Consider the following 24,516-nt stretch of genomic DNA (forward strand, 5'->3'; position numbering starts at 1 on the left):
GGAATGGGGTCCTCAAGAAGAACTGGAAGCAGAAGAGGAGAAGAAGAAGAGACATCCGACCCAGAAAAGAATGGAACTGACTCAAAAAAAGTAACATCGGGACACACAAAGCAACGTCAAGATTTGGGATTATAACACTTCTACCCTTTCTGGGTCCTAGAATAACCAAGAAAGACACACTTAGTAGATCATGCATCTAATTTGTCCACTCCAAGACCAAGATTATAAATAAAACACACATCCAAAAACCCGAGAAGAGAAGGGAAAAGGAGACAACATAGGAAACAAAATAGAGAAGGGAGATTGACCATCAAGGATGGACATAGGCATTCGATTAATAAGGAAGCAAGATGTAAGCACAACATCACTCCAGAAACATTTGGGCATATTCATATGGTGTAACAAGGACCGAGCAATTTCCACGATATGGCGGTTCTTCCGTTCAGCTACCCCACTTTGTTGAGGGGTGTAAGAGCAAGAGGTTTGATGAATAATACCATGTTGTTCTAAATATTGCTGAAAAGGTGTAGAAAATAATTCACTCATTTCTTTCATAAGATAAAAGCCGTGCCATCCTTGAATAATCATTGGCAAAAATAACAAAATACTTGTAACCATTGTGTGACACTATTTTATTAGGACCCCAAATGTACGAATGGACCAAAGAAAAGGACTCGACATACGATTATCGACTCTAGGACTAAAGGGAATGCGGCGATGTTTCCCATACTGACACGATTGCCAATCCAAAGTAGAAAGACGACTCAAAGCTGGAACAAGTTGCTTAGGAGCTTTAAGAGACGGATGACCAAGTCTGCAGTGCCATTGTAGAGGAGAAAGCGACGACTGAAGAGCTGTTGATGAACCACCACCACCATCAATATAATACAACCCACCAGCTTCATGTCCTCCACCAATCTTCATCCTCGTCTGGAGATCCTGAAAAACACAAGATAAGGGGTAAAAAAGTGATAGACCAATTGAGAGACTTGGTCAATTTATTAACAAACATAAGATTGAAAGGGAATTTGGGAACATATGAAACTAAGACAAAGAGACTGAACTAGTGTTAACATTACCAATACCACATATAGAAGAAGTGGAACCATTAGCAAGGGTAACAATGTGGGTTGTAGATGATGAAGAAAGAGAAGAGAACACACTTGGAGTTCCAGTCATATGATTGGAAGCTCCAGAGTCAATGATCCAATGGGGCATTTTGGATGCTAGACAAGCCATACTTGAATGGGCAAGCGTAGCTGTACTCGGCTGAGAATTAGCCTGGATCAACTGCTCATACTCATTACGTGGAATACTCATCATCTCTTGCCCGGAGGCATCTATAGATGTGGAAGGTGTCTTATCGGCTTGTTGAATCTCTTGTGCCATACCACCACTAGACACTGTATGATTAGCCTAGGTTGAAGGTGGGCCATGTAGATCATAGTAAAAATTAGCAGTATGTCCTTCTATACCACAATGTATACACTTTTTGGAACCATTACTATGTCCTCTACCACGAGCTCCCCTTGAATCTCGACCTCCAACACGTCCACCACCACAACTGTACATGGGTCCACCACCACCACCACGACCTGGTTGAACCTGATAAGTTCCTTCTCTACCACCACGACCTCCCCCTCTTGTCATTGCAAAAGCTGACCTATCTAAAATGGTGGGATTCTCCGTAGGTCCAATGCTAATCCTTTGTAGACGGGTAAACATCTCTTCAAGGGAAGAGAGGGCAGACCCACCTAGTATCTGTGCTCTCACCAGCTCATATTCAGACTTCAATCCCACTAAAAATCTGGTCACATCAAGCTGCTCTCTCTGTTGTTGCTGAATTTTGACATCAAATGCAAGGGGGTGATACACATTTAACTCATTCCTAAGGTCCTCAGACTAGCATAGTACTCCTCAAGACTTTGATTACCCTGTTGCAAATTAAAGTACTCTTGATAGAGCTGGTATGCTCTAGCGGTATTGTCCTGTCCTGAGTAAAGCTTCTTTGCATGACCCCAAATCTCCTTGCCTGTGTCTAAGAACATGAAGTTCATACTAATCTTAGGTTCCATGCTGTTCTATAACCAAGTCATAATCTGTGCATCTTCTTGTTCCCAATCACTATACTCCAGAGAGTCAACTAAAGGCTTGTCTTCTCTCACATGCTTGACTTTCTTCTTAGCTTTGAGAAAAACTTCAACAGATTTGGCCCAAGGCACGTAATTCTCTCCATTCAGTTTGATGGAGGCCATTTGCACATTCAAGTAATCAGGGGGAATCATAACAGACTTATGTTCACTGCTGTCTCCCATCACTTACCAATGATCACCACACTACACTCCTATGGCTGAATGATCACCACTGTTCCACTCCTATGGCTGAATGACCATCATTGTTCCACTCCTATGGCTAACCACTGCTGAAACATTCACTGTCACAGGTTTCAGCAATGGTAATCACCACTGTTCTCCACTTTCGGCACTACACACACACACACAAAATAAATAAATAAATAAAATAAAATAAAAAAATCACACATCTGATACTAGGTCTACAGCACATCAGACATTACTTCCCTTTATATCCTCATACAACCCACCTATCTGAACCACACAAGTCAACCTCAAAACTGTTAAACCACAAACTACTGTAGCAGCCCTCTTCAATTCATTGATTAGAGGGTTTTCTACCAGCCACTTGAAACCACCACAACGCAACCAATCGGAGGCATTAAAACCTCCAGAGGAAAAAAATGATGACTCCTTTTCAGCCTTTTTGTCAAACTCCAAGAAACCTAAGAGAAATCTGCAAACTACTGAACTAGGGTGCACAGAAGACTACACAGATCTGAACTGATTTAACTTGGCTCTGATACCATGATAAAGTTCAGACCTGTATATCTCTCGGTTTCAGAATAAAAGAGAAAAGGAGAGAAAGAGAAGAAGAGAAGAGAGAGGAAGAGAGGAGAAGAGAGAAGAGAAGAAGAGAAAGAAGAAAGACTGGTTTGACCTAGAGAGAAAAAATCCCTCTTCTCTAGTCGACCAGGTTGTATTTATAGTTTTCTATATAAAAAACAAATTAATTCTTGTGCCCCTACTTGAGTATGGAGCACACCACTTAATTTAACATTACACCTCATACTAAACATAAGTAAAAAGGCCAAACTGCCCCTATACTGTCGACACTAACAATTCTCATTTGGGAGATCTCTCCAGTCTTACCCGATGATCCTGCGCTTCCACCCCATTCTATTATTCAGGGCAATTGGAAGATAAATAAATATGCAAATGGCATCAAGATGTTGAAACATCTGATGTTTGAGATCAATAAATTACAAAACTGAGAGCCAAAAGGTGGTTAGACCAAAATCTGTTGTAATTGATTCATTTTGTTGTCTCTTATAAGTTACAACTGCAGCGAGTCAAGCCAACCCCAAATGTGAAAGTTCAGCAAGCTGAGGAAGTGACGCATCAGGTAAATCCATAGTCAACACTGCACCTTGGATTTTTTTTTTTTTGTTTTTCTGAAGTAGTTTCTCTTATTTTATGAAAGCCTGCTTTTTACAAGATTTGGGTCTTTGTATTTCAGTTCTGCAGCTCTAATATTGGGATCACTGGAACTGATTCTGAAATTGGAATTCACTGAAGTTGACCTGAAGGGAATGAATAGGTGATTCTTTCTTCTTTGCAAGGAACTTATATTCCCCAAATAGAAACATGTTGAACAGTAGAAAATAGCTGGTCCAGAGCAGTGAACTAAATTCTGGTATGAGAATTGGAGGTAGAAAATGGTATATTCCCATGTTCAGAAAAATGCTAAAACCATATTCATTTAACTCTATACTTGAGACAGCTATATCCATCTCATGTATGTGATGATAAATACTGTAAAATCATTGAAACAATCAGATAAGAACCACAGAAGTCTTAAATACCTTTGGAAAGTTAAAAGCTAGTAAAGAAAACTAATCAATCTTACTGTAAACCTACAATCTGCATAGTGACTATGTTTTGGGTTCTTGAATTTGGTAGAGGTGTTTGGGGCTTGGTTGTTGGATCTTGTTTTCTTTGGTTGATCGGAGCTATTAAGGTAGAATTATATGGGCCAACTGGTGGATTTTGGGATTTGGGCTTGTCTCAGCATCTTTGCATGTTTTGAGCTTTTGGTGATTGTTCGATTGGGTGTTTGGCATGTGAGAAGTGTTATTTTATAATTGAATCATGCTCTTAAGGATTGGGTCATGTCTTATCACATTTACACCTGTTCATCTTTTCAGGAATCCATTTTTCTTGGTAACTGTATTTATCCACATTATTTTGATCAAAAGTGTTTCCCAGGTAAGATAAACAGTGACCATTTTTGCCTATAAAATGTCAGTTTTGTCTCTGTTCGTATATTAGAGTTACAGGGGTGTTACTATAGTTTTCATTTCTTTTGAATATAGCATATTGGGCGGAAGCTGCGTCTCTCTCGGTAGAGACTGTTTCTGCCCTATTCTGTTTGTCTCCCTCTTCTCTTCTTCTCCATCACTTCTCAATACAGGCTTACCAGAACCTTCTTCTTTATTTATTTAACTAAATACAGGCCTGATAACACTATTGAACTCACAGTTTACCGAAAATCGAACATGGGATTGTTGGTCAAATGGCTCCATGGGAACTACTCTTCCATTGACCAACTCCCCCCTTCCATTTCCCAAAAAAGAACAGTGCCTTTGTGTTTTTTAAGGAGTGATAAGAGGAAATTAAGAAAAAAATTGGCTGTTAACAATTGATTTTTGGAGTCAGAGATTTATTTTTATCCAAAATTTCCCCCTTCTTCCTTCATTTTTCCTTTCTTTTCTGGAGAACCCACCAAAGGAATTTTGTAATCCAACATAAGTCAAATTCTTTTGCACCTGAGAAATAGATAATCAAGAACATCATAAGAAAAAACATTAAAACAACATCGATTACAACAATGAATGGATTTTGAATGATTTTTGGATTAGCGTCTTCACAAATGATTCGACGACCAAACCAAGACTGTTCAATCTTCATCATTTTTTGTCCCTCTGTTATATATAATAATGCCTTTGAAATATCAGCCACTAAAGGGGATCCTCTTGGAAAAGCCTATAACAAGAAAACAATATAAGAAATTAACAACACATAAATTATGCAAGTTCAGATCTCCTACCCATAAACTGTTCCCACATCCATACCCACTACAGGTGCGCACTGGGGAATGTCTGTCTCATCATTCCTGGGGGGATGTTTCCAATACATGGTGCTAGGCGGTAGTGTCTTGTGGGTATGAATGTGAGACTGGTTTGTGGGTAGGATATCCAGAGTGAAATTAAGCATATTCACAACTTCTAAAATGGAAAAACAAATACTTACAAATCCAAATCCATCAGTCTTGTGTGTAGGTCCAATAATTTCATATTTAGAGCAATATTTTCCACGAAATGTATAAATATAAGGTAATTCATCAAAAAAAGCAGATACACCACCATTTTGAGATCCTTTGGATAATGCTTCATTACATTCTTCTAGGGTGCTATAGGCCTTTAGCTTGGATTCAGCAAACTTTGATCTCTTTAAGAGATCCTCTATGAATGAGCCTTTGCGATAGCCTACATAATCTCCATTTCTGATAAGGTCCTCTAACTCAATTCTGATAGGTTGAAGCTTTTTTACCATGAATATTGATGTTAGGCTTGCTATGTAACTTGATGTGAGAATGATAATTGTAAATAACCACATCATCACCAATAGTTTAGAAAATATTCCAACCAATATATTTTTTCCTGCAATTGTTAAGAAAGTGAAATGATTTAAAATGTATTTATTTTATAACAAGAAGCATAAATTCAATCAAGACATGGTGTAAGCTTGGGGATTTATAATAGCACCAATATCATCAAAACTAACACCAAAAATGAATTAGACAATTACTAAATGTATTTTTCATCTTATCCAATTGATATAAAAAGTTTATTAATTAGACAATTGAGGTTAGAAATTTCTTCAACTTATTAAATTTGTACAACCTATAAAATTATTCTGTTTTTATTATTCTAAATCTTTTTTATTTTCTAAGTTAATAATACAATAACACTAGTGATTGAAAATCTCATATGTATTTGCTATATGCATTAGGTTTGATTTTTGAGGTTAATTCATTAAAAAGTGAATAGGGAATCTATTTTTTTTGGGCTAACTTTTGACTTTGTTCCAATGTATTCTGTTGGTGGGGAGTTAAGACATTTTACCTCCCCCCTTTGTACTTGAAGCTTCACATAGTTTCATATCATTAATAAAGTTTCTTGTTACTGATAAAAAAAAAGGTTAATTCATTAAAAAGTACTTTTATAAATAGAACTATTTTGATTATATTGCATGGATGACTTATTAATTTATGACATGATAGTAGTAATAAAAAAACCTATAACATATTAAAAGAATCCCATGATATAAGAAACACAGTAAAAAATAAGCATTGGAACTAGATTTCATTTATGGCAGCAATAAAAAACTATATTTCATTTAAATAAAAATACGATATTATTTGCCTATTTGTAACAAATAGATAAAATATTTTCTTTTAATTCTAAATTGTAAGTTTGTTTAGGTGAAATAAAAACAATTTTTTTGTGTTGTTTTTGAAGTAGCTTAAATGGCTAACAGAAAAATGCTTAGGTATCCTTAAGATATCCTATATCATAAGAAATGATCTAATAATTTTCTATGAAAGAAATATTATCCCCTCCATCACTCAAAATGATTCCAATTTTTTAGATACTAACACATTACCCAAGGCTATGTTTATTTGCAGTGCAAATTTGAACCCAGTCCAATAGATTCAAATAAACTTTGCACCCAGTCCAATTCTGCATCCATTTGTTTGTAACTACAATTTGCATTCCTATCTGATATTATAAAATTATATATATATATTTTTTGTCTCATTTGCACTCATTAGCAGTGCAAATTTTGCATCTCAAAAATAGATGCCAAATTTGCACCAGTTGCCTCTCACCATTTCTTTGGACCACAACAACTTGCTTCCTACCTAACTCCAAAACAAATAACCTTCCTCTTACCTCCATTCTCTGGCACATTGTTTTGTTTCACATTTATTTCTTACAGACAAACAAGGCAGAGTTTAATCTGAAACAAAAGTAAGAATTTACACACTAGACCATTTGCACTCCCATGCATTTACACCAATGCAAATGAAATTTACATCACAAACAAACTAAGCCCAATAAAAAGTTGTAGAAGAAGGAAAAAAATACTAAAGATGTACCTTACAAACAACGGGATAAATTAAACCCTGAACTTAATTTTTTTTTTTGTTTTAACTAGAACTCTTTTTTTATAATTAAATTATTTTTCTTGATTTTATATTTTTGCCTTTTCTACTCTTAAGTGAAGGCTATCTTGTTGGACTTAAACCATGTGTCTAGTAGCATACACCTGAGAACAAAAGTTTCCCATTTCTAATAGGCAATTATGATGGAGTGGCAATGATGGATAAGAGAAATGTCACTTAACAATAGGTAAGAAGGAGTGGCTAACTCTTTATATAATTAAAACTTTGAACATAAAATTTTCTCCTTTTATAGTTGAAATCCTTTTCAAGTAGTTACATTTTTTATAGACTTAATTCCAAAGCTTCATTTCTAATAGTTTTCACAAAAATTAAACTAAGAGCCCTTTTTTTGCTGAATTAAATGGCTGGTGACTCCAGAAAACACTAATTTGGATAAAAAATTATCCAATCTAGGTTATAAGGATGTAGATCAACGGCAACTTTTGTGTCAAACAAGCACACTTTCTTCCTTTTTCTAATATGAATATCTATGGATTTCCTTGGAAAAAAATAATTAATAGGAAACAGATTATTTTCTTAATTTTCTTTGGATTAGGTTTAACTTAGTAAACAAACTTGAACATATGAGTGTTTAGCATTTGAATCAGGAGGACCAAGCCTTTGTTCAAATAATTACTTCAGGAAAATTAGAAGGAATGCCATTTTATATAGTACTAATTTTTAGAAAATATTTTTTCTATGGCCATTCCACATGCAACTTAGAGGTACAGCTTGGGCGGCCTCAGGTTAAGGATTTGCTAAAACTTGAATGGGTCCAGTCTGAAAAGAAGAGGCCAGAGCCTGTTGCTAAATATGTAAAATTTTCAAATCGGATACTTGATTTGCACCTCTATAATTAAAGACTACAAATCAAATAGAAATTTGTAGGAAATTGTTCATTTCCCTTCATTTTACATGTAACCAAATGGAACCATGATTTTTCTCATGTTTAGGAAGTAAAAGAGAAACGGAAAATAAAATTATGCTTTTAGCATAAATGCTCTATAGTATATGTGGAATGATAGAAATTTATAATGAACATTTGGATGCTATAGAGATGAAATGTTTTGCATTTGTGCATGCTTTACTTCTTATGAGCACTTTAAATGTCTTTTACATTTAAATGGTTTAAACTAAATTCAAGCAGAGATTTAATTTTGGCCAAAGACCAAACACCACAAAGTAGTATTGTTGAGATAAATTTCTATTTAAAATTTTAGAGAGGTCAAAGAGATATTACTGTGGGTAAGGGGTGCTGATAAACTGTGCAGGAATGTTCTATCATGTTGAATCATATGACCTTTAAAACTGTTGTGTCCTTGGTGTTTAGAAACCCATATCACAAATCCAGTGAAGATAAAGAAAGCGATTCTTGATGATAAGAAATCCCAACTTAGAGGCTCTATCCATACATTATTATCTTTTCTTTGTTGAGATTTGTTTGGAACTACCATCCACACACCACCATCTGTATAAGGTAGAGCAAAGTCAACGTATAATGACCGGTTGGCTGTGATTGTTATATCACCCACAACTGCATCATATTCCTATATATCACCTCGGCATAGGAAAAATAGAAGAAAACAAATAAGTCCAATAGAGAAAGAGAACCTCATCTACTTGAGAACAAAAGATAGCTCTTAGGGTCCCTATGATTTGTGGGAATAGGGGTTCTGGAATCGGAATGGGAATGGTCAATTCTGATTCCATCTGTTTGGTTGGGTGGAATTGGAATCCCATTCCCATTTCTGGTGGAATGGCATTCCCTCATTTGAGGTAATGGTCATTCTCTCCCTCTCCCCTGAGAATGAGAATCCATTTCAGCCAATTCTGATTCCGATTCTGATTCCAATTTGAACCAAACAGGTGAGGGGAATAAACCATTCCAATTCTGACTGTAAACCAAACAGACCCTTAATTCTTCTCATTATTACATGAAACATTTGAAAGAAGCTTGGGATAGGGATCCCTTGTAAACACCATATTCTCACCACATTGGCAAGTGTTTGTAGTTTAAAAGGTCCTCTTTCACAAACAAGGATCCAGTGACACTAAAGGTAGTGCCATCTATGAGTCAAATATATATAGTGTATATAAGGAAACATAGAATATCATGGAATTAAGAAGTAAGATTTGAGATGGCACAAACCTCAGTGTAGACTTGGTATATCAAATCATTGTAACTTCCAGCACTCTTACCATCCTCATTTTGGAAAGGAACAAACTCATAAGGGATGTTATATGGTAATGAAGCCATCACAGAGTTGAATACATCTATACAGTATCCACTAACATTAGTTAATTTAGTGCTAGGATCTTGTTCCACCTTAACGAATTCACTAAAACCCTCAGCTGTTACTGGAACTCCAATTCTTAGTTTTTTCTTACTCTTCGGAATCATCCAACCCTTAGGAGCATTTATTGATTCTCCTGGCCAAATGATTCCTTGAAGACTATCATCTGTAAGTGAGCAAATAATCTTATCATCCTCATTTAAGTCCTTTGAAAATCCATGTTTTACTGTCCAAAATCCAACCTCTTTGCTCCCTTTTCCAACTACATTCAGTATTTGAAAAGCTGATGGTTGTAGTTGTCCATTAATAAGATGGAAATCGCCGGTTAAACCCTTAAGTTTGATATTTTGAATCTCTTTCAAAAGCTTTGAGCCTATTATAGAGATTTTTAAGCTCAGTAAGTCTGTAGAGGTTTCATCAAATGTTGGTTTCAGATTGTGGGGTGTCATGTTTTGAACTCTCTCCACTGCCATTGCCAGTGCCCAGATGGTGTCGTATGCCCATAATGCAAAAGTGTTCATGTTTGCACTTTCAATATCTTGGTTCTCTTCAAGGAATTTTCCTTTCCATCTTTCGATGAAGCTAGTGAGCTTATCTGATTGGGGAATATAAGGAGTTATGCCCAAAACACCTTGCATAGAATTAATAACAGAAGAATCCATATTTCCCAAAACATTTGTCAACTCGTTTGTGATAATCCAAGCATACCCTTCACTCATCATTCCAATCTCTTTGGCCTTCAAGAAGAGACGAGATCCAAGAGAAAGTGGCATATGAACAACAAATACACTAGTCTGCATCTTCATCAACTTCATGAGCTCTTCAAGAATTTGTTCATCAGTGGCTGATGGGGAAATGACACTTCTATAGGGAACACGAGTGTTTACCTCTTGTAAGGCATGTATCAAATCACTTGTTAGTTGATTTCCATAGTCAGCATCTTCAAGAATTGGGATGACTTTTCTCCATCTAAAGGCTTGTGCAAGTGAGGCAATACCTTGTACTTGAGTATGATCATCTGGAATTGTTCTTATAAAATATGGGGTTCGAGAGCATAAAGAAGGGCTTGTTGCACAAAATGAGATGATGGGTACTTTAACTCTGTTACCAAGATCCACAATAAATTCGGCTTGTTGAGATGTTTGAGGCCCTACTATTGCTTGTACTTCAGTTTTCTGTAGTAAGTCAATTGCTGTATTCAAGAAGAGGACATATCAAATAATTGAAACAATTAAGAAATTTATAGCTTGGATATTGTTTAATTGCATAAGAGATGAGAGTTAGATATAAATTTGACTTCAATCAGCCTAGGTGCTTTCTTGATTAATAAATTGGTTAGTGATCCATTTATTTCTTCCATATAGGAAACTATTGGATATTTAACTGAGACTAGTACTGCTTATGACATTAGTTCTGTAAAATTGACAATGCAATCAGAAGTGTTGGTAAATGGTTGTGGTGGGATAAGAAAAGGGGACTTTAAAACAATGTAAAAGCTGTATAACAATATCAAGAAATTAAGGAGTACTAGAGCTATTTGAGTAAAATATGAGCATATATAACAATCTCAATATATTGGACAGTACTGCTAATGAGTAGTTATGATACATATGAAGAAGGTGAGAAAGCTTTGAGATTGTAGAATCGTACTGTAACCTTCTCTTTCCTGCATCTCCTATGAAAGATTGATCCAATGCTGGGTGCTCCTCTTGGCTAGACTTCTACCAGCAATCAACCCCACTGGTCGTACATGTCTGTGGTGGAAAAGGGCACACGGTGTTTCCTTGGGGGAACCTGCAACTTTCTTCTCCATCAAAGAGATTTAGAAGGCCTCAGAGCCTTTTAAATGGGCTTTGATTGCTAGCTGATATCACGCCAAGGTTTAAACTATCCAAGGATTTCGTGATTTTAGCTACATGGATCAGAAACACCTTCTCTTTCATTTATTGGAGCAGCGACGAGCGAGGATTTCTTGAAGGTTTAGATGAGGATAAGTCATGATGGATTCTACTAAAGGCAAAAGGTCATCTATGAAAATAGGCTTGATCATTGTGGGAAGTAATGCAAGAAGGCAGCAAGGGGAAGGGGATAGCCGTTGAGCCTGCATCCTAAAGAGTAACAGGGAGAAACTTGCACCATAAGCAGGGGAGTGCAACTATGATCAACAACCAGGCTGTGCTCGTGAATTCTAGTTACTAGCAATGATTAAATGATGGTTGAGGTAAATCAAAAAAAGCTTTATTTAATTTCCTAATTGAAAGAGTGGAAAAATTATAGTCAAAGTGGCATGAATCTTTACTCTCTCAAGCAGGAAAGGAAATCTTGTTAAATGCAGTAGCTAGTGCTATCCCAAATTATACCATGTCTTGCTTCTTGCTCCCCAAGGATGTTTGTAATGAATTGAGAAGAATTCAAACTAGATTCCGGTGGGGAGGATCAAAAGAGTCAAGGAAAACTCATTGGGTATGTTAGGAGGCCCTTGGTAAAAATAAGCTGGTGGGGGGTTTGGGCTTCAGGGACCTATATAAATTTAATCTAGCTTTATTAGCAAAACAAACTTGGAGGATCTGTAGAGAGGAGGACAACCTGTGGGTTAAACTCATTAAGGCCAGATACCTTAAAGGTAAAAATTTTCTAACTTCTAGACTCCCAAAACAGGGTTCTTGGGGTTGGCAAAGCCTTATAGCTGCAAGAGAAATCCTCCAAAAAGGTGCTTGTTAGGCTGTAAATTCAAGAACAAAAGTCAAGATCTGGGATGACCCTTGGCTCCAACAGATCGAATCTTATAGGACAATAGGCCCCAGACCAAATAATCCAGACCTAAACTGGGTGAGAGATCTCATGGATGAAGATGAGAGAAGATGGAATGTTAGACTGATTGGGGAGAATTTTGGGGAACCCATAGCAAGAAATATCCTAAGTATAAATCTGACAATGGGCTCCTGGGAAGACAAGCTTAGATGGGTTCTTCATCCAAGTGGGTAGTACACAGTAAAGTCAGGATACTTTGCAATGAATACCATTAGTAGTGAGAACCGCAACAACAGGGAGATTAATACTACTAACAGAGGCTTGAGAAAAAGTCAGTGATCTGAAATAAGGAAAGCAAAAGTTGACCCAGAGATAAAAAATTTCATTTGGAAAAAAGAAAATCTTTTTAAAGGAAATCTTGCATCAGATGATACTTGCCCAATTTGTCATCAACAGACTGAGTCTCTAATGCATTGCTTATTTGAGTGTGAACATGCTCGAGCAGTGTGGTTTGGTTGTCATTACAGCTTCAAGATAATGAGAGGAAGTGGCTTTAGTTCTTTCAAGCAATGGATATCCAATTGGCTAGATCTGTGCATGAAAGAAAATGATACGACGAATGATATGATTGCATTTTCTTTTCTAATATTGTGGAATATTTGGAAATGTAGAAATTTAAAGGTTTTTGAAAATACTGATCCAGATCCAAGAACTCCTCATTGTGATTTACAGGATGTGGAAAGAGAGATTGAAGATTTCCCGAGTAGAATTGCAAAATTCTTCTCATCTGCCTTGAAATCCTAGTCTAGTGCCAAATCTTTTTTGGGAAGCTCCAGAACCAGGACAGTTGAAACTAAATAGTGATGGTAGTTTTTTGAACCCGAGATGCTTAGGTTTTGGTGCTGTATTGAGAGACTCTGCAGGAATTGTAGTAGCTTCATCTTTTGGTAAAACTACAACTTCCTCCCCCATCCAAGCAGAAGCAATGGCAATTCTCAACAGTTTGGAAATTCTGAATCATTTTGAGAAAGAAACTCAATGGAATCAGACTGTCTAGCTCTAGTGCAAGCGCTGACCTCTAAGAACTTTGACTTGGCATTGGACGCAATTTTTTTGTGCATGGATAATAATTATGTGTACTGAAAGGATTTCTGTTCATTTTGTATATGTAAACAGAGTTTGTAACAAAGTAGCCCACTTGATGGCTAAATGAGGTCTAAAAGAGTCTGGGTTATTTGTCAATGGACCACCTGGGTGGATCCAAAGTTTGGCCAACCAGGACTTAATTAGACCTTAATGCTTGGTTTGTACTCTTTTTGGATTGCTTTAATATATCTTTGTTGTTTCTATCAAAAAAAAAAAAAACTCAACTCCAGAATTGACCAGACATGCTGATCAGGTGGAACCAATTAATGGTGGTGGAGATTCTGGTCTCATCTGCCGTGACAAGGCTACTCATGAAGTAGAGAACGTGGGGATTTTTCTAGGGCAAATAATTGACAAATTGCACCCTTACTGTTTAATTATTGTCTTAAATTACCCCTATTGTTTTGGACAATTGACTAGCTCTACCCCTGTCGTTAGTGTCTATTAATATTCTGTCAAAATCCGTACACATGTGACACCACGTGACATATAATTTTTTTTAAATCCTAATATTACCCATCATCCTACTTCTGTAAGTCTCTGATATTTCCGATGCCAAAGCTTCAGCGTTTCAGAGACTACAACTTCGACCCCCAAATCGATTATTTTCAGGTTGAACTTCGGTGCCGGTTACAGGTCCCACAATCGCAACTGGGGTTTGACATCGAACCGAGGCTGGAGCTAGTGAGCAAGTGGAGGCAAGGAGACTGATCAGGCTGGGTGTGCTTCTATGTTTTTTTGTCTGAATCAAAATATCTTCACTGTTGTAACTTCTGGTGGTGGGGTGCTTCTATCTTTTCCCTCTCCAATAAGGTTCTAAATATCGATATGCCCGATATGCCGGTAGGGGCGTATTTGGCAGTATCAGTATTGTTTTTTTATTTTTTTTATTTTTTTTTACTTTTTTTTTTTCAAATCCGGTTCATGGGGCTGGTTTAAGGTTCCTCCACCCCTTGAATCGGTCAAAACCCCGATACACCCTTTGTAGGGGCACATCAGGGTGCTCCCGATACGATACGTATCAGCTAATACGGACCAATACGTAACAATTTTTTGAACCTTGCTCTCCATATCTCTCTCCCTCTATATCTCTCACTTTGTCTCCCCTCCTTTTTTCTTCTTTTCTCTCCCCTTCTCTCCACTACAATAGACCTCCCCTGTTCACTTTCCTAAACCACTGAGCAGACAGTCTCGGAATGGAGCTTGTTGATTCAAAGAAGAAACCGTTGCATCTTCCCTTAGATCGGAAAACGGGAAGAAGAGAAGAAGAAACCTTAAAATAACAACCCTCGGTGACATTGGTGGTTTCGTGTTCATCAACAGTGAACATCGAAGGAGACGGAATCATTCAAAGCGTGCTGGTGTGCTTCGAGGCATTGAACCCTATTTAAAAAGGCAGCAACATCATCGGCGGTTCTGACAACCCACCCAAGCCCAAAACCCAAATTTGGTATTCTGGTTCAGGTGCTTGAATGGCTTGATTCCAATGAGTCTGACTATTCGAACGAACCCAGATTGAAACTTTGCAGAGGTTCTTGTAAACTGGACAATTCTGGGGCTTCTGATAAGTTGAATTCTTTTCTGAATGTTAAGGAATTGTTGGAGATTAAGAATGGTCAAGCTGGTCTGCTACAGGTGGGAATTAGGCCCCATGCCAAATGGGAGATTGATCCTAAAAGCACTGAAGTTGTCATGGAGATAGATTTCTCATCCACTATAGAAGGAAAAATTTTCGGTTCTCTTTGTTTGCAGCTTGCAGGGTTCTTCAATGGATAGGATTGATACATTGTTTTGTTCCTATTGAAGCAGATGTGTATGGGAAAGCTGTGTACAATGGACTTGCAGGCTTGATTTCAATGTTTCTTGAGAACCGTGTGCCATGTGATTCCTCTCAAAAGCAATCGATGTTGCTCTCTTTAAGAAATAGGGCTCCAGATATGTTAAGGATTGTCGGTATTAGTGAAGCTTCAGAAAGTGTGAATCTTTTTAAGATCAAATACATGGAAGGATTAACACTCTTCCCTGGCACTGTTATAAAAATTGCAGTGACTGATCCTTTTGTTGATATATCCAATATGTATTTGGATTGTAAATTACTTATAGTTACAAACAATTCAGTTAGTCCACAGATTGGGCTCTCAGGAGTCGGGCTTAGCTAGAGTCCTTTCAGGTTGGTCTCTTAGTCTAAATATCAAAAATTCCAGCGAGAGAGGCATTGAAGAGAGTGGAAATAGTTTCTTGCTGGGGCTTACGCATGGAAGGAGGGGTTCTCTCTCCATATGGGGTTGTCAGGAAACTGTTTCCCATTAGCTAGAGATGGAGATGGAGACAAATGGAGACAGAGCAGCGATCTGCTTCTTGAAACTTGGGTTTTATTTTGAAAATTTGAAGAATAATGGAGGGCAAATTTGAGACAATAGTTAGCACTTAACGATGATGTCAACTGTCAGAAACAATAGGGGTAGTTTAAGACAATAGTTAAACAATAAGGGTACAGTTTACCAATTAACTAAACAGTAGGGGTAGTTTAAGAAATTTGCCCACTTTTCTATGGAGGTAGTTTTGAGCTAGGCGAGCATGGAAGAGATAGTTTCTACCGTTCTAAAGCCAACCTCTAGGTGGATGAATGGCTTTCTAAGTTTCTATGAGTAGTGATTTGTAGAAGAGAGAGGTTATGAATTGCTATAGAAGATCGTTTTGATCCTAGATCCATAAAAGGTTTCCATCCTTATTATTCATCACCATGAAGAAGTTTATTTGGAATGTGCATGATATTGGCAATGAGGACATGCGTCATAGGCTTGAAAAACTGGTACCTTTGCATGATGTTCGTTATCTAGCTATTATATATTGATAATAAAATCAATGTTCAAAAAACCGGACGGGGCATCGACCAGGAAAAGACTAAAAGAGAGAGGTTTGCAGGTCAAGTTTGAACTTGAGGTCGAACTATGATGACGCAATATATATATATATATATATATATATTATAAATTGTATAATAATATATTCATAATATATAATTATATTCAGTTATAATATATTTTTATTTTATTTTATATTATAATGTAATGTAATATAATTTATATAATATATAAGACTATATACTATAAGTATGCACAATTATATGATATATAATTATATACATAATAATATTAACTATATGCATATTATTCAAAATATATGATTGCTTTTTTTCAATAACATATGCTTTTTTATTTTAGTTTCAATTTTTATATTAAAAATTAAGATTTGAGGCCAAAAGGAAGGCATTTTTTTTGCATAAGTAGTGGGGCTTTGGCACCTTGGTAACACGTAAATCCAAAAAAGTTACCAAAAAAAAATCACCCTAATTGAACATCCAAGCACAAAGTTATGGTCTTTAGAAATTTGCATTTATGTGCTAAAAAATTTTCAAAAAACTGTCCAATTTTCTAAAACTTGGACTGGGTCAATGGTTTTTTGGTTTAACCATTTGGGTTAGCAGTTTTGGTGGATTTTTGAACCAATGCAGTTTTGGGGGTATGACTGAACTAGCCAGGGGCCTGCTCACGATTCAATCGGGCCAATTTGGTTTTTTAAAACTGGGACTGGGTCACCGATTTTTTGTTCGACCATTTGATTCAGTAGTTTTGGCCATTTTTTAACCAATATAGACTATATAGTTTTGGGGGTATAACTAAACCAGCTAAGGGCCTGCTCACAGTTTAATCGATCCAACTAGCTGGGCCGGTTCGGTTTTCTATACACTGAATAAAAGAATTAAGGAGGTTAAAAAGAAAATTGGCTTTCATGGATGCTCGTGTGATGATGATAACAAAATTTGGCTTCTTGGAAAGATTTGCTTGTTGTGTTTGTGGTTGTAACATCCGCTCAATCTTTGCTTACATATTGGTATAGGGGTGCTCACGGTTTGATTAACCATGGCCTAATTTCCAAACTGATCCGGAATCACCAATTTTAGAAAATCATAAATCGAAATCGGAACAAAACTAATCGGTTAATTGGCTTATTGGTTTGATTTTTGATCAACATAGTTATTTGGTTTTTCAAATTTTTAATATTTATAATATACTATAAATATATATATATATATATATATATATATAATATACACAATATATAATATATGAATATATATACCGGTCAGTTCAGTTTAGTTTTTCAGTTTTTTGGGTTTTGATGAACACCTAGTAATTCAAGCCTTGGCTATTTGGTAACTAGGGTCTATGTAAAGCGCAAAGTATCAAAGAAAAGGGAACTCTGGGAGTATCTTTATTCTTTCGAGGGTAACAACTAGATTTGAATGTGTATTTAAAAGTTCATGGTACTTGGTTGTTAAGGCCCTTAAATATCACAACCCCCAATGTATAGGATACCTGTTTATAATTTTAGGGTTTGAGGCCCTTAAGTAAAGGCAAGTTTTTAGGCTCCATTGTAATGGTCTAGATATCCTTGGTTAGAAGATGACATGATTGATGATACTTTTTTAACAATATTATTGTGAAGGCTGAAATCGTCATATAGACCAAGGTGAAAATATTACAATAGATGTCAAAAGTACTCTAGCAATGGTAAAATCTCAGGCGTGGGCCATTAGTTGGAGGTGTTCAATACAATGGTGTTGCATTTTGGGTTGATCAATACAAATTTGTGAGTTTTTTTATTACTTGAAATGCTAAAAAATGTTTTGAATTGATCAATACAAATTGCTATTTCTACTTGAAATATCAAATTTGTTGCGATGCATTTTCAAGTTGATATGACTTTCATATGATGCAATGCAGTAACACATGTTGCTCACAAATTTGTATTGATCAACCCAAAACACAATGGCAATGCAACACCACTATACCTATACCAAAAACCATCTTGGTGTAAGGGTAAAATGTTGAGACCACAGTTTTAAATCAGAAAGCGCCTACCTTGTGTAAATATGCCAAAGGTTTAAGGTTAGGGCCCATCAATCCCTCCCAAGACCCTAGATTGCTGGGACTAACATAGTTGGGGAATAGCCTTTTAAGAAATTTTTAACTAGGCATATGGGTAATATTCCATCCATTTCTTTTCTTTGATGAAATGTTCCAGGAATAACTCATGTGATAACTGGGTGAAACAACAGGGGTCATAAGAAAAGTAATGGCAGATGTGATCTCAGCTTGGGTTTTGAAGCCTTGTTCACTTTATGTAGGACTCTAAATTGTAGAGACCCCAATACAATGGGTTGAGTGACAAATACTCCCTATATTTTCATTTGCAACAAAGACCATTTTGAACTTTTGCGTTGTAACAAAGACCCTTTGACCGATGAGTCGGTTGATGGAAGGTGCTAAATTACCAAAATGCCCTCTTTGTAATTCAAGGGGCATGAAATAAAATTTTCAAAATGATGAAAATGGGTAAAGCCATTCCCCCTTATGTCTATTCATCACCTTTTTTTTTTCTCCTAAACCCTAACCTACATGAATATATCATCAAATAACCATTTGATGAGAACTCTACATCACTCTTCATTGGATGTTCTTGCCACTATCTCATTGATGAAGAAGAACCTATGTACACGTATGCCACGCCAGCTATTTTAATCATATGAGAACCAATGTTTTTAGGAATTGCTGGGTTATCAAAATGTAAGTGAAAGGGTAAAATCATCTGAACAAATAAAAAAAGACAATCTTTGGGATTTAAAAAGCTTTAAACAACCAATTGAGAACCATTTTTTGAAGATAAATGATGGAATGCTAACCAAGAGGGTCTTTGTTGCAAAGTAAAAGTTTAGAAGGGTCTTTGTCATAAATGAAATTACAAGGCGGGTATTTGTCAATGACCCTATAATGGGGTCTTTGTTAATTTACCCAGTTATTTTCTAAAAAAATAACTGCCACATCACCTAAATCATATGGTTGTTTTTCAAAAGTAAAAGCGTACATATTGGTGAAAGACTCTTTGATGTGAATAATCTACCAAACAACCACTTTTAGAGTACTTTTGACATCTATTACAACAATGAAGTGGAGACCGGATCTGCTCCTCACACAGGGTGTCTCACACCGACCTCACAGGCACATCCCACCATGCATTAGGAACATCTCCTGTACTTATATGTTATTATTCATGGGAGATGTTCCCAATGCATGGTGAGATGTGCTTGTGAGGTCGATGTGAGGCATCCGGTGTGAGGAGGAGATCCCAATTCTGAAGTGACATGATCAAGGAAACAAGGTATTCGTGAAGTGAACAGTGCTTTAATCAAACACACCACTCTTTAGAGATTCTTTTGGGGTAAACCACAAAGACCCCCTACACTATGGGGTCAATGAAAATTACCCACTGAACTTTTATTTATGACAAAGAACCCCTAACTTTCACTTTGCGACAAATACCCCCTCTGTTAAAGTTGTGTCAATTAACCTTGGAAAAGTTCTCATTCAACTACTTAAAACTTTTTAAATTTCCAAATTACCCATTTCTTATTTGTTTGAATGATTTATGATTTGATTAATTTTCTAAATATAATATTGAAGTCCTTTTTGATAGATATAAATTTGATGTCTTGTTTGGTTTTTCTTAGTTTATTAGGGAAAGGAGTGGATACTTTTTATATAAAGAGAAACACTCATGTTAGTGAAATGGAACAAGAATTTAAAGAAATTTGTTGTTCTATGTCAAAAAATGACAAGGAAAAGAAAATAAGGAAAGTTGAGGTGTTTAAATGGAGGTATTTGTCGCAAGGTGAAAGTTCAAGTGGTCTTTGTTGCAAATGAAAGTTCAGGGGGACAATTGTCACTGGCCCTATAGTAGAGGGAGGTCTCTGTCACAAATGACGTCATGGGGTAATTGTAACTGACCACATAGTATAGGGGGTCTTTCTAATATACCTTTCTTTTCTTTTCTTTTCTTCTTTTTTTTTTTTTTTTGGAAAAGACTTCTAATTTTTGCTTAGATTAATATTTAACAAGGTTTAAAAGGCTTAAAGGCATAGTTGAGGCATAATGGTCCAAAATGGTGAAGCATAAGCCTCAAAACTTTAGAATAAAATTAATTAAAGTTTATAAATTGATAAAAATAACATATAATATACCAAGTTAGAATAATAGAAGGTATAAATATCCATAAAATAAAAGTTATAAGCAATAAGCTTTAGTGTTTAAGCATTAAATAAAATAATAACTAATTAACTAACAATCATAAACATTTTACATTTCATGTTTAAAATGCAAAGTTTTTAAATAATTCAAATGACCAATTTAGAAGAAAGAAACATATGAAGAATTATTCATATAATTGGATATAGATTTATGGTCATTGTTTAGAAGAAAGAAAACAACTTTTGATCTATGCAAAAAAAAACCAATAAAAAGAAAAAGAAAATAAATCTATTAGGAAAATAAACGAGAAAAATAACAAACTTGAGGTGTTAGATTTAGAATAATAAAAAAAAAAACTCATTTGACATATCCAAGAGAAACTAAGAACATGGTTGGCCCTTATTGCATTGAACTCTCGTAAAACACTAAGAGAAACTAATAGAACTTGATTTCACCTATTGGTTTTTCATTTTTACTCTTTTTATTTATTTGATCCATTATTATTATTGAAGTGTTTCTTTGATTATTTTGAATTATAAAAATGTATAAAAGTATATATTTTTGCATTAAATAACTAAATAATCATTGATACTTGAGGCTTATGCCTTATTTTGACAAAGGCTTAAGCAAGGTTTAAAATATTGATACATATGCCCTGTATCAATGTATCGTATCGATATCACAAGGAACAAATATAGCATATGCTACAACTGGCACGATATATGTTTAGTCACACAGTACACATGAATATTGGTGACTTGGAACTCCGTCTCATCACCTAATCCACCTTTTGTCTAACTTATTGAACCACTAGGCCGCCTCTTAGCTCATGCTAATAAATGAAATAAAATACATTTTTATTAACTTTATTCTTAGCATGCAATCTAGCCAAATACCATATGTTTATGTTCAATAGTTTTAAGTTAAAATTAAAAAGAACAATATTAAACATGAGTATTTTATAAATATTAATGAAATAAATAATATATCAAAATTACATTTACATAAAAAATGATTTTTAACCTCAAAAAATTTATACAAGTAAAAATATTAATAAAAGAATAATTAGTTTAGTACTTAAACTTCATAAATTAGTATATGATATGTTTCTTAAAATTTTAATATATTTTTATAAATTATTTATTGATATTTTAATTTACACTAAAATACAACATATTTATTATTTTACAAAAATACTTTTTTTACAAAATATTCAAGAACATAATACTAAATTGAATATATCAAATCCACCAATTTAAACTTATATCAATAATGATTTCTTATTTTAGAAAATTTATAGAAATAAAAATGTTAATAGTTGTTCCATTATTTTATTAATTAAAAATTAAAAATTTGCATACGACATGTATCTTAGAAATTTTAGTAGATTTGATACATTTAAGTTAAGATTATATATTTTTATAAATTATCGATTGATATTTTAATTTACAATTTATAATGACATATTTATTGTTTACAATAATAAATATATTGGTTATCAAACATTTCAAAATTTAATATTTAGTTTACTTTTTTGGTTAATGTTGAAATGTAAAAATAGTAAAATAGTAATTAAAAATAATAATTGTATATGTTTTTATCTTGGAATCTTGATTGATGGATTATCAACAAAATTGTATACTATCTATGCATCCCTTTATATTAGTTATAATATATTTCTTCATACATATCATTGGAATATATATATTTATGTATTTGTCTTATTTGTGGCTATTTTGACCTTAAATTTAGAGGAATTGATGTATTTATGAAATCTGCATATATTTTACCAGTGTATCCATGTGTTTCTCTATATTTCCTCCTTATCCATGCATTTCCAAAGCATATCCGTATCCATATTTATATCCAAACTGTCTAATAATTAGCAGGTTGCAATCATCTTGGATGAGATTTTGACCCTTGGTCAGATGTATGATGGGGTGGCCTGGATGGCGTTTCTTGTTTTGATGTTTGTAGAGCAGAGGTGGATGCGTCCAAATGGTGTTTCTTATTTTGATGTTTGGGATGCAAATCTGTTAGACTCTTAATCTTTAAATGATATTCGTCCGGATTACCACAAAAAAAGAAACAGAGTATCCGTGCAGACCTTCTGGCGGGCTGCCAGACATGGCATAGAGGATCCAAAGTCTTGATTTTTACTTGTTCATTGTAAAATTGATTAAATTGGAAGTAAATAGACGCAGTAGCTGTGATTAATTAAAGAGGGAAAAAAATTCTTCCGGACCAGAAGGCATGACTTACCTGCGATTGCTGCAGCCACAACGTCTTGATTTGAGTCTCTAGTATGGAGAACCAACCTGGTTTTGTAGTCGCTGTGAGAGTCATAGAAATCAGTGACCGCCATGGATATAGAGCTATTGCTTATCTTCCCAACCAAGGTCTCCATATCAAGCACAACTCCTACATGAAATTGCACCAGGGTGTCTCCGTCTCCTCTGCTACCTTGAGCCTCAGCCAACTGGGGACAGAATCGCCCCATCAGAGAGTAAACGAATAAGAAAAGGGGGAGAGCTTCGGCTACACTTGTCATGTGTATAATCAGCTATGGCCGAAGATACAGAGATACAGAACGACAGTTCCTTTGTTCCCTTCTCCTCTCTTCATATGTATGTATATATATATATATATAGCGTAGGCTCGAAAGAAACGTCCAATTGTGATCAATGTTCATAAGGTCTAGTCATCATAAGCCAACAAGGGTCCCATTTATTCCTCATAATCAACCTTGATTACGGGGCAAAATTCAATCCAAAACTCAATCTTTCTTTTTTATAAACGAGAAGATAGAAACTTTAAACAGCAAATACTTGGAAAAAGCTGGGAAGTAGTGGTGGGACTTCAAAGCTGACGGTGATAAGCGAAGCAGCTCTGTATTTGTTTGGCAACATCGTCGTTGACGAAGGGGTTATGTGAAAGAGAAGAAATCTTATAATAATAGGATTTTCTCATGTCTCACTCACAACACTTTCCAATGTTTTTTCTGGTTTTTCTTTGTCTTTCGCAGGTCGCAGGTCTTAGTCAGCATGGAAAATGTATTTCTGATTTTAGGGTATTCGTGCAAATTACTCAATCCATTTCTAAACCCGTCTAAGTACCCTTGTTTCAAATTCATTTAACTTTTTCTCTCAATTTTTTAAATCCATCCCGTCCTAAACCGGTTAAACTTGTCCTGGCCCATCTCACCCGATTATTCTATGATTGAGTTAAACTTTTCTTCAAGTTTATACAAAAAAGGTTCTTCAAGTCCATTTTCAACCAACAACATTCAACAAGAACCAACATTATACATAATGCTTTCATATAGAAAAACAAAAAGAATAAAAATAGTACAAGTCAAAAAATAAATAAAACTAAGTGACATAAAAGAATTGTTATTTCAAGAACTCTTGCTGCCTTTTAATCCTACACTAGAACATCATCCACAATTGAAGAGAATTGTTATATCAAATTGAGTTTAAAAATGAATTTTGACAAAAAGATACCATTTGCAATCTTAATTACAGAAATAAAATTTTAAAAATGACTGGCTATAAATATTCAAGAATCATTAACAAGTATGAGTATGCCACCCAAAAATAATGCTTGGATTAGACTTGAATTTATTGAAACCAGTTGGTTCTCAATCTAAATTCAGACAAATAGATAGCATTTGCAATCCCAAATACTAATAAAATTATTTTAAAGTCCATTTGAGTTTAAAAATAATTACATCAATAAATTTTTAAAGTTAATTGACAAAATTTAAATTTCATAGACAAATATTTCATCTAGAAATGTTGTTTGGATTAGATTTAAACTTGCAAAAACCAATTGATTCTTAATTTGGATTTAGACAAATAGATACCATTTGTATT

The 24,516-nt window shown here is 35.1% G+C and overlaps 1 protein-coding gene across 2 annotated transcripts; it reads right to left on the minus strand.

The window, feature by feature from the left end:
* Positions 1-23,273, minus strand: LOC104596316 (glutamate receptor 2.2-like). 2 transcript variants are annotated; one of them, XM_088895337.1, is made up of 6 exons: positions 22,904-23,273; positions 9,512-10,848; positions 8,603-8,909; positions 5,385-5,794; positions 5,003-5,117; positions 1-939 (listed from the first exon to the last, which is right to left on the minus strand). In XM_088895337.1, coding segments are annotated over exons 1-6 (2,460 nt in total). In that variant the 5' UTR covers positions 23,193-23,273; the 3' UTR covers positions 1-937. The 2 variants fall into 2 exon arrangements, with proteins under 2 accessions (XP_088751463.1, XP_010255695.1); XM_010257393.3 differs by lacking the exon at positions 1-939 and having other exon boundaries at positions 4,778-5,117.
* Positions 23,274-24,516: the final 1,243 nt, after the last annotated feature.

The sequence above is a fragment of the Nelumbo nucifera genome, chromosome 1 (genome assembly GCF_055504915.1).
Source record: "Nelumbo nucifera cultivar China Antique chromosome 1, China Antique-T2T, whole genome shotgun sequence".
NCBI classification, from domain to species: domain Eukaryota; kingdom Viridiplantae; phylum Streptophyta; class Magnoliopsida; order Proteales; family Nelumbonaceae; genus Nelumbo; species Nelumbo nucifera.

What these genes read in the sequence shown, in the direction of transcription:
- LOC104596316 (XM_010257393.3), bottom strand. Translation starts at nt 23,192, where the DNA reads ATGACAAGTGTAGCCGAAGCTCTCCCCCTTTTCTTATTCGTTTACTCT. An exon ending in TGTGGCTGCAGCAATCGCAG is followed by an intron (nt 10,849 to 22,903) that starts GTAAGTCATGCC and finishes TCTTGAATACAG; the next exon opens with CAATTGACTTACTACAGAAA. An exon ending in ATCAGCACCCCTTACCCACA is followed by an intron (nt 5,795 to 8,602) that starts GTAATATCTCTT and finishes TAACAATTGCAG; the next exon opens with GAAAAAATATATTGGTTGGA.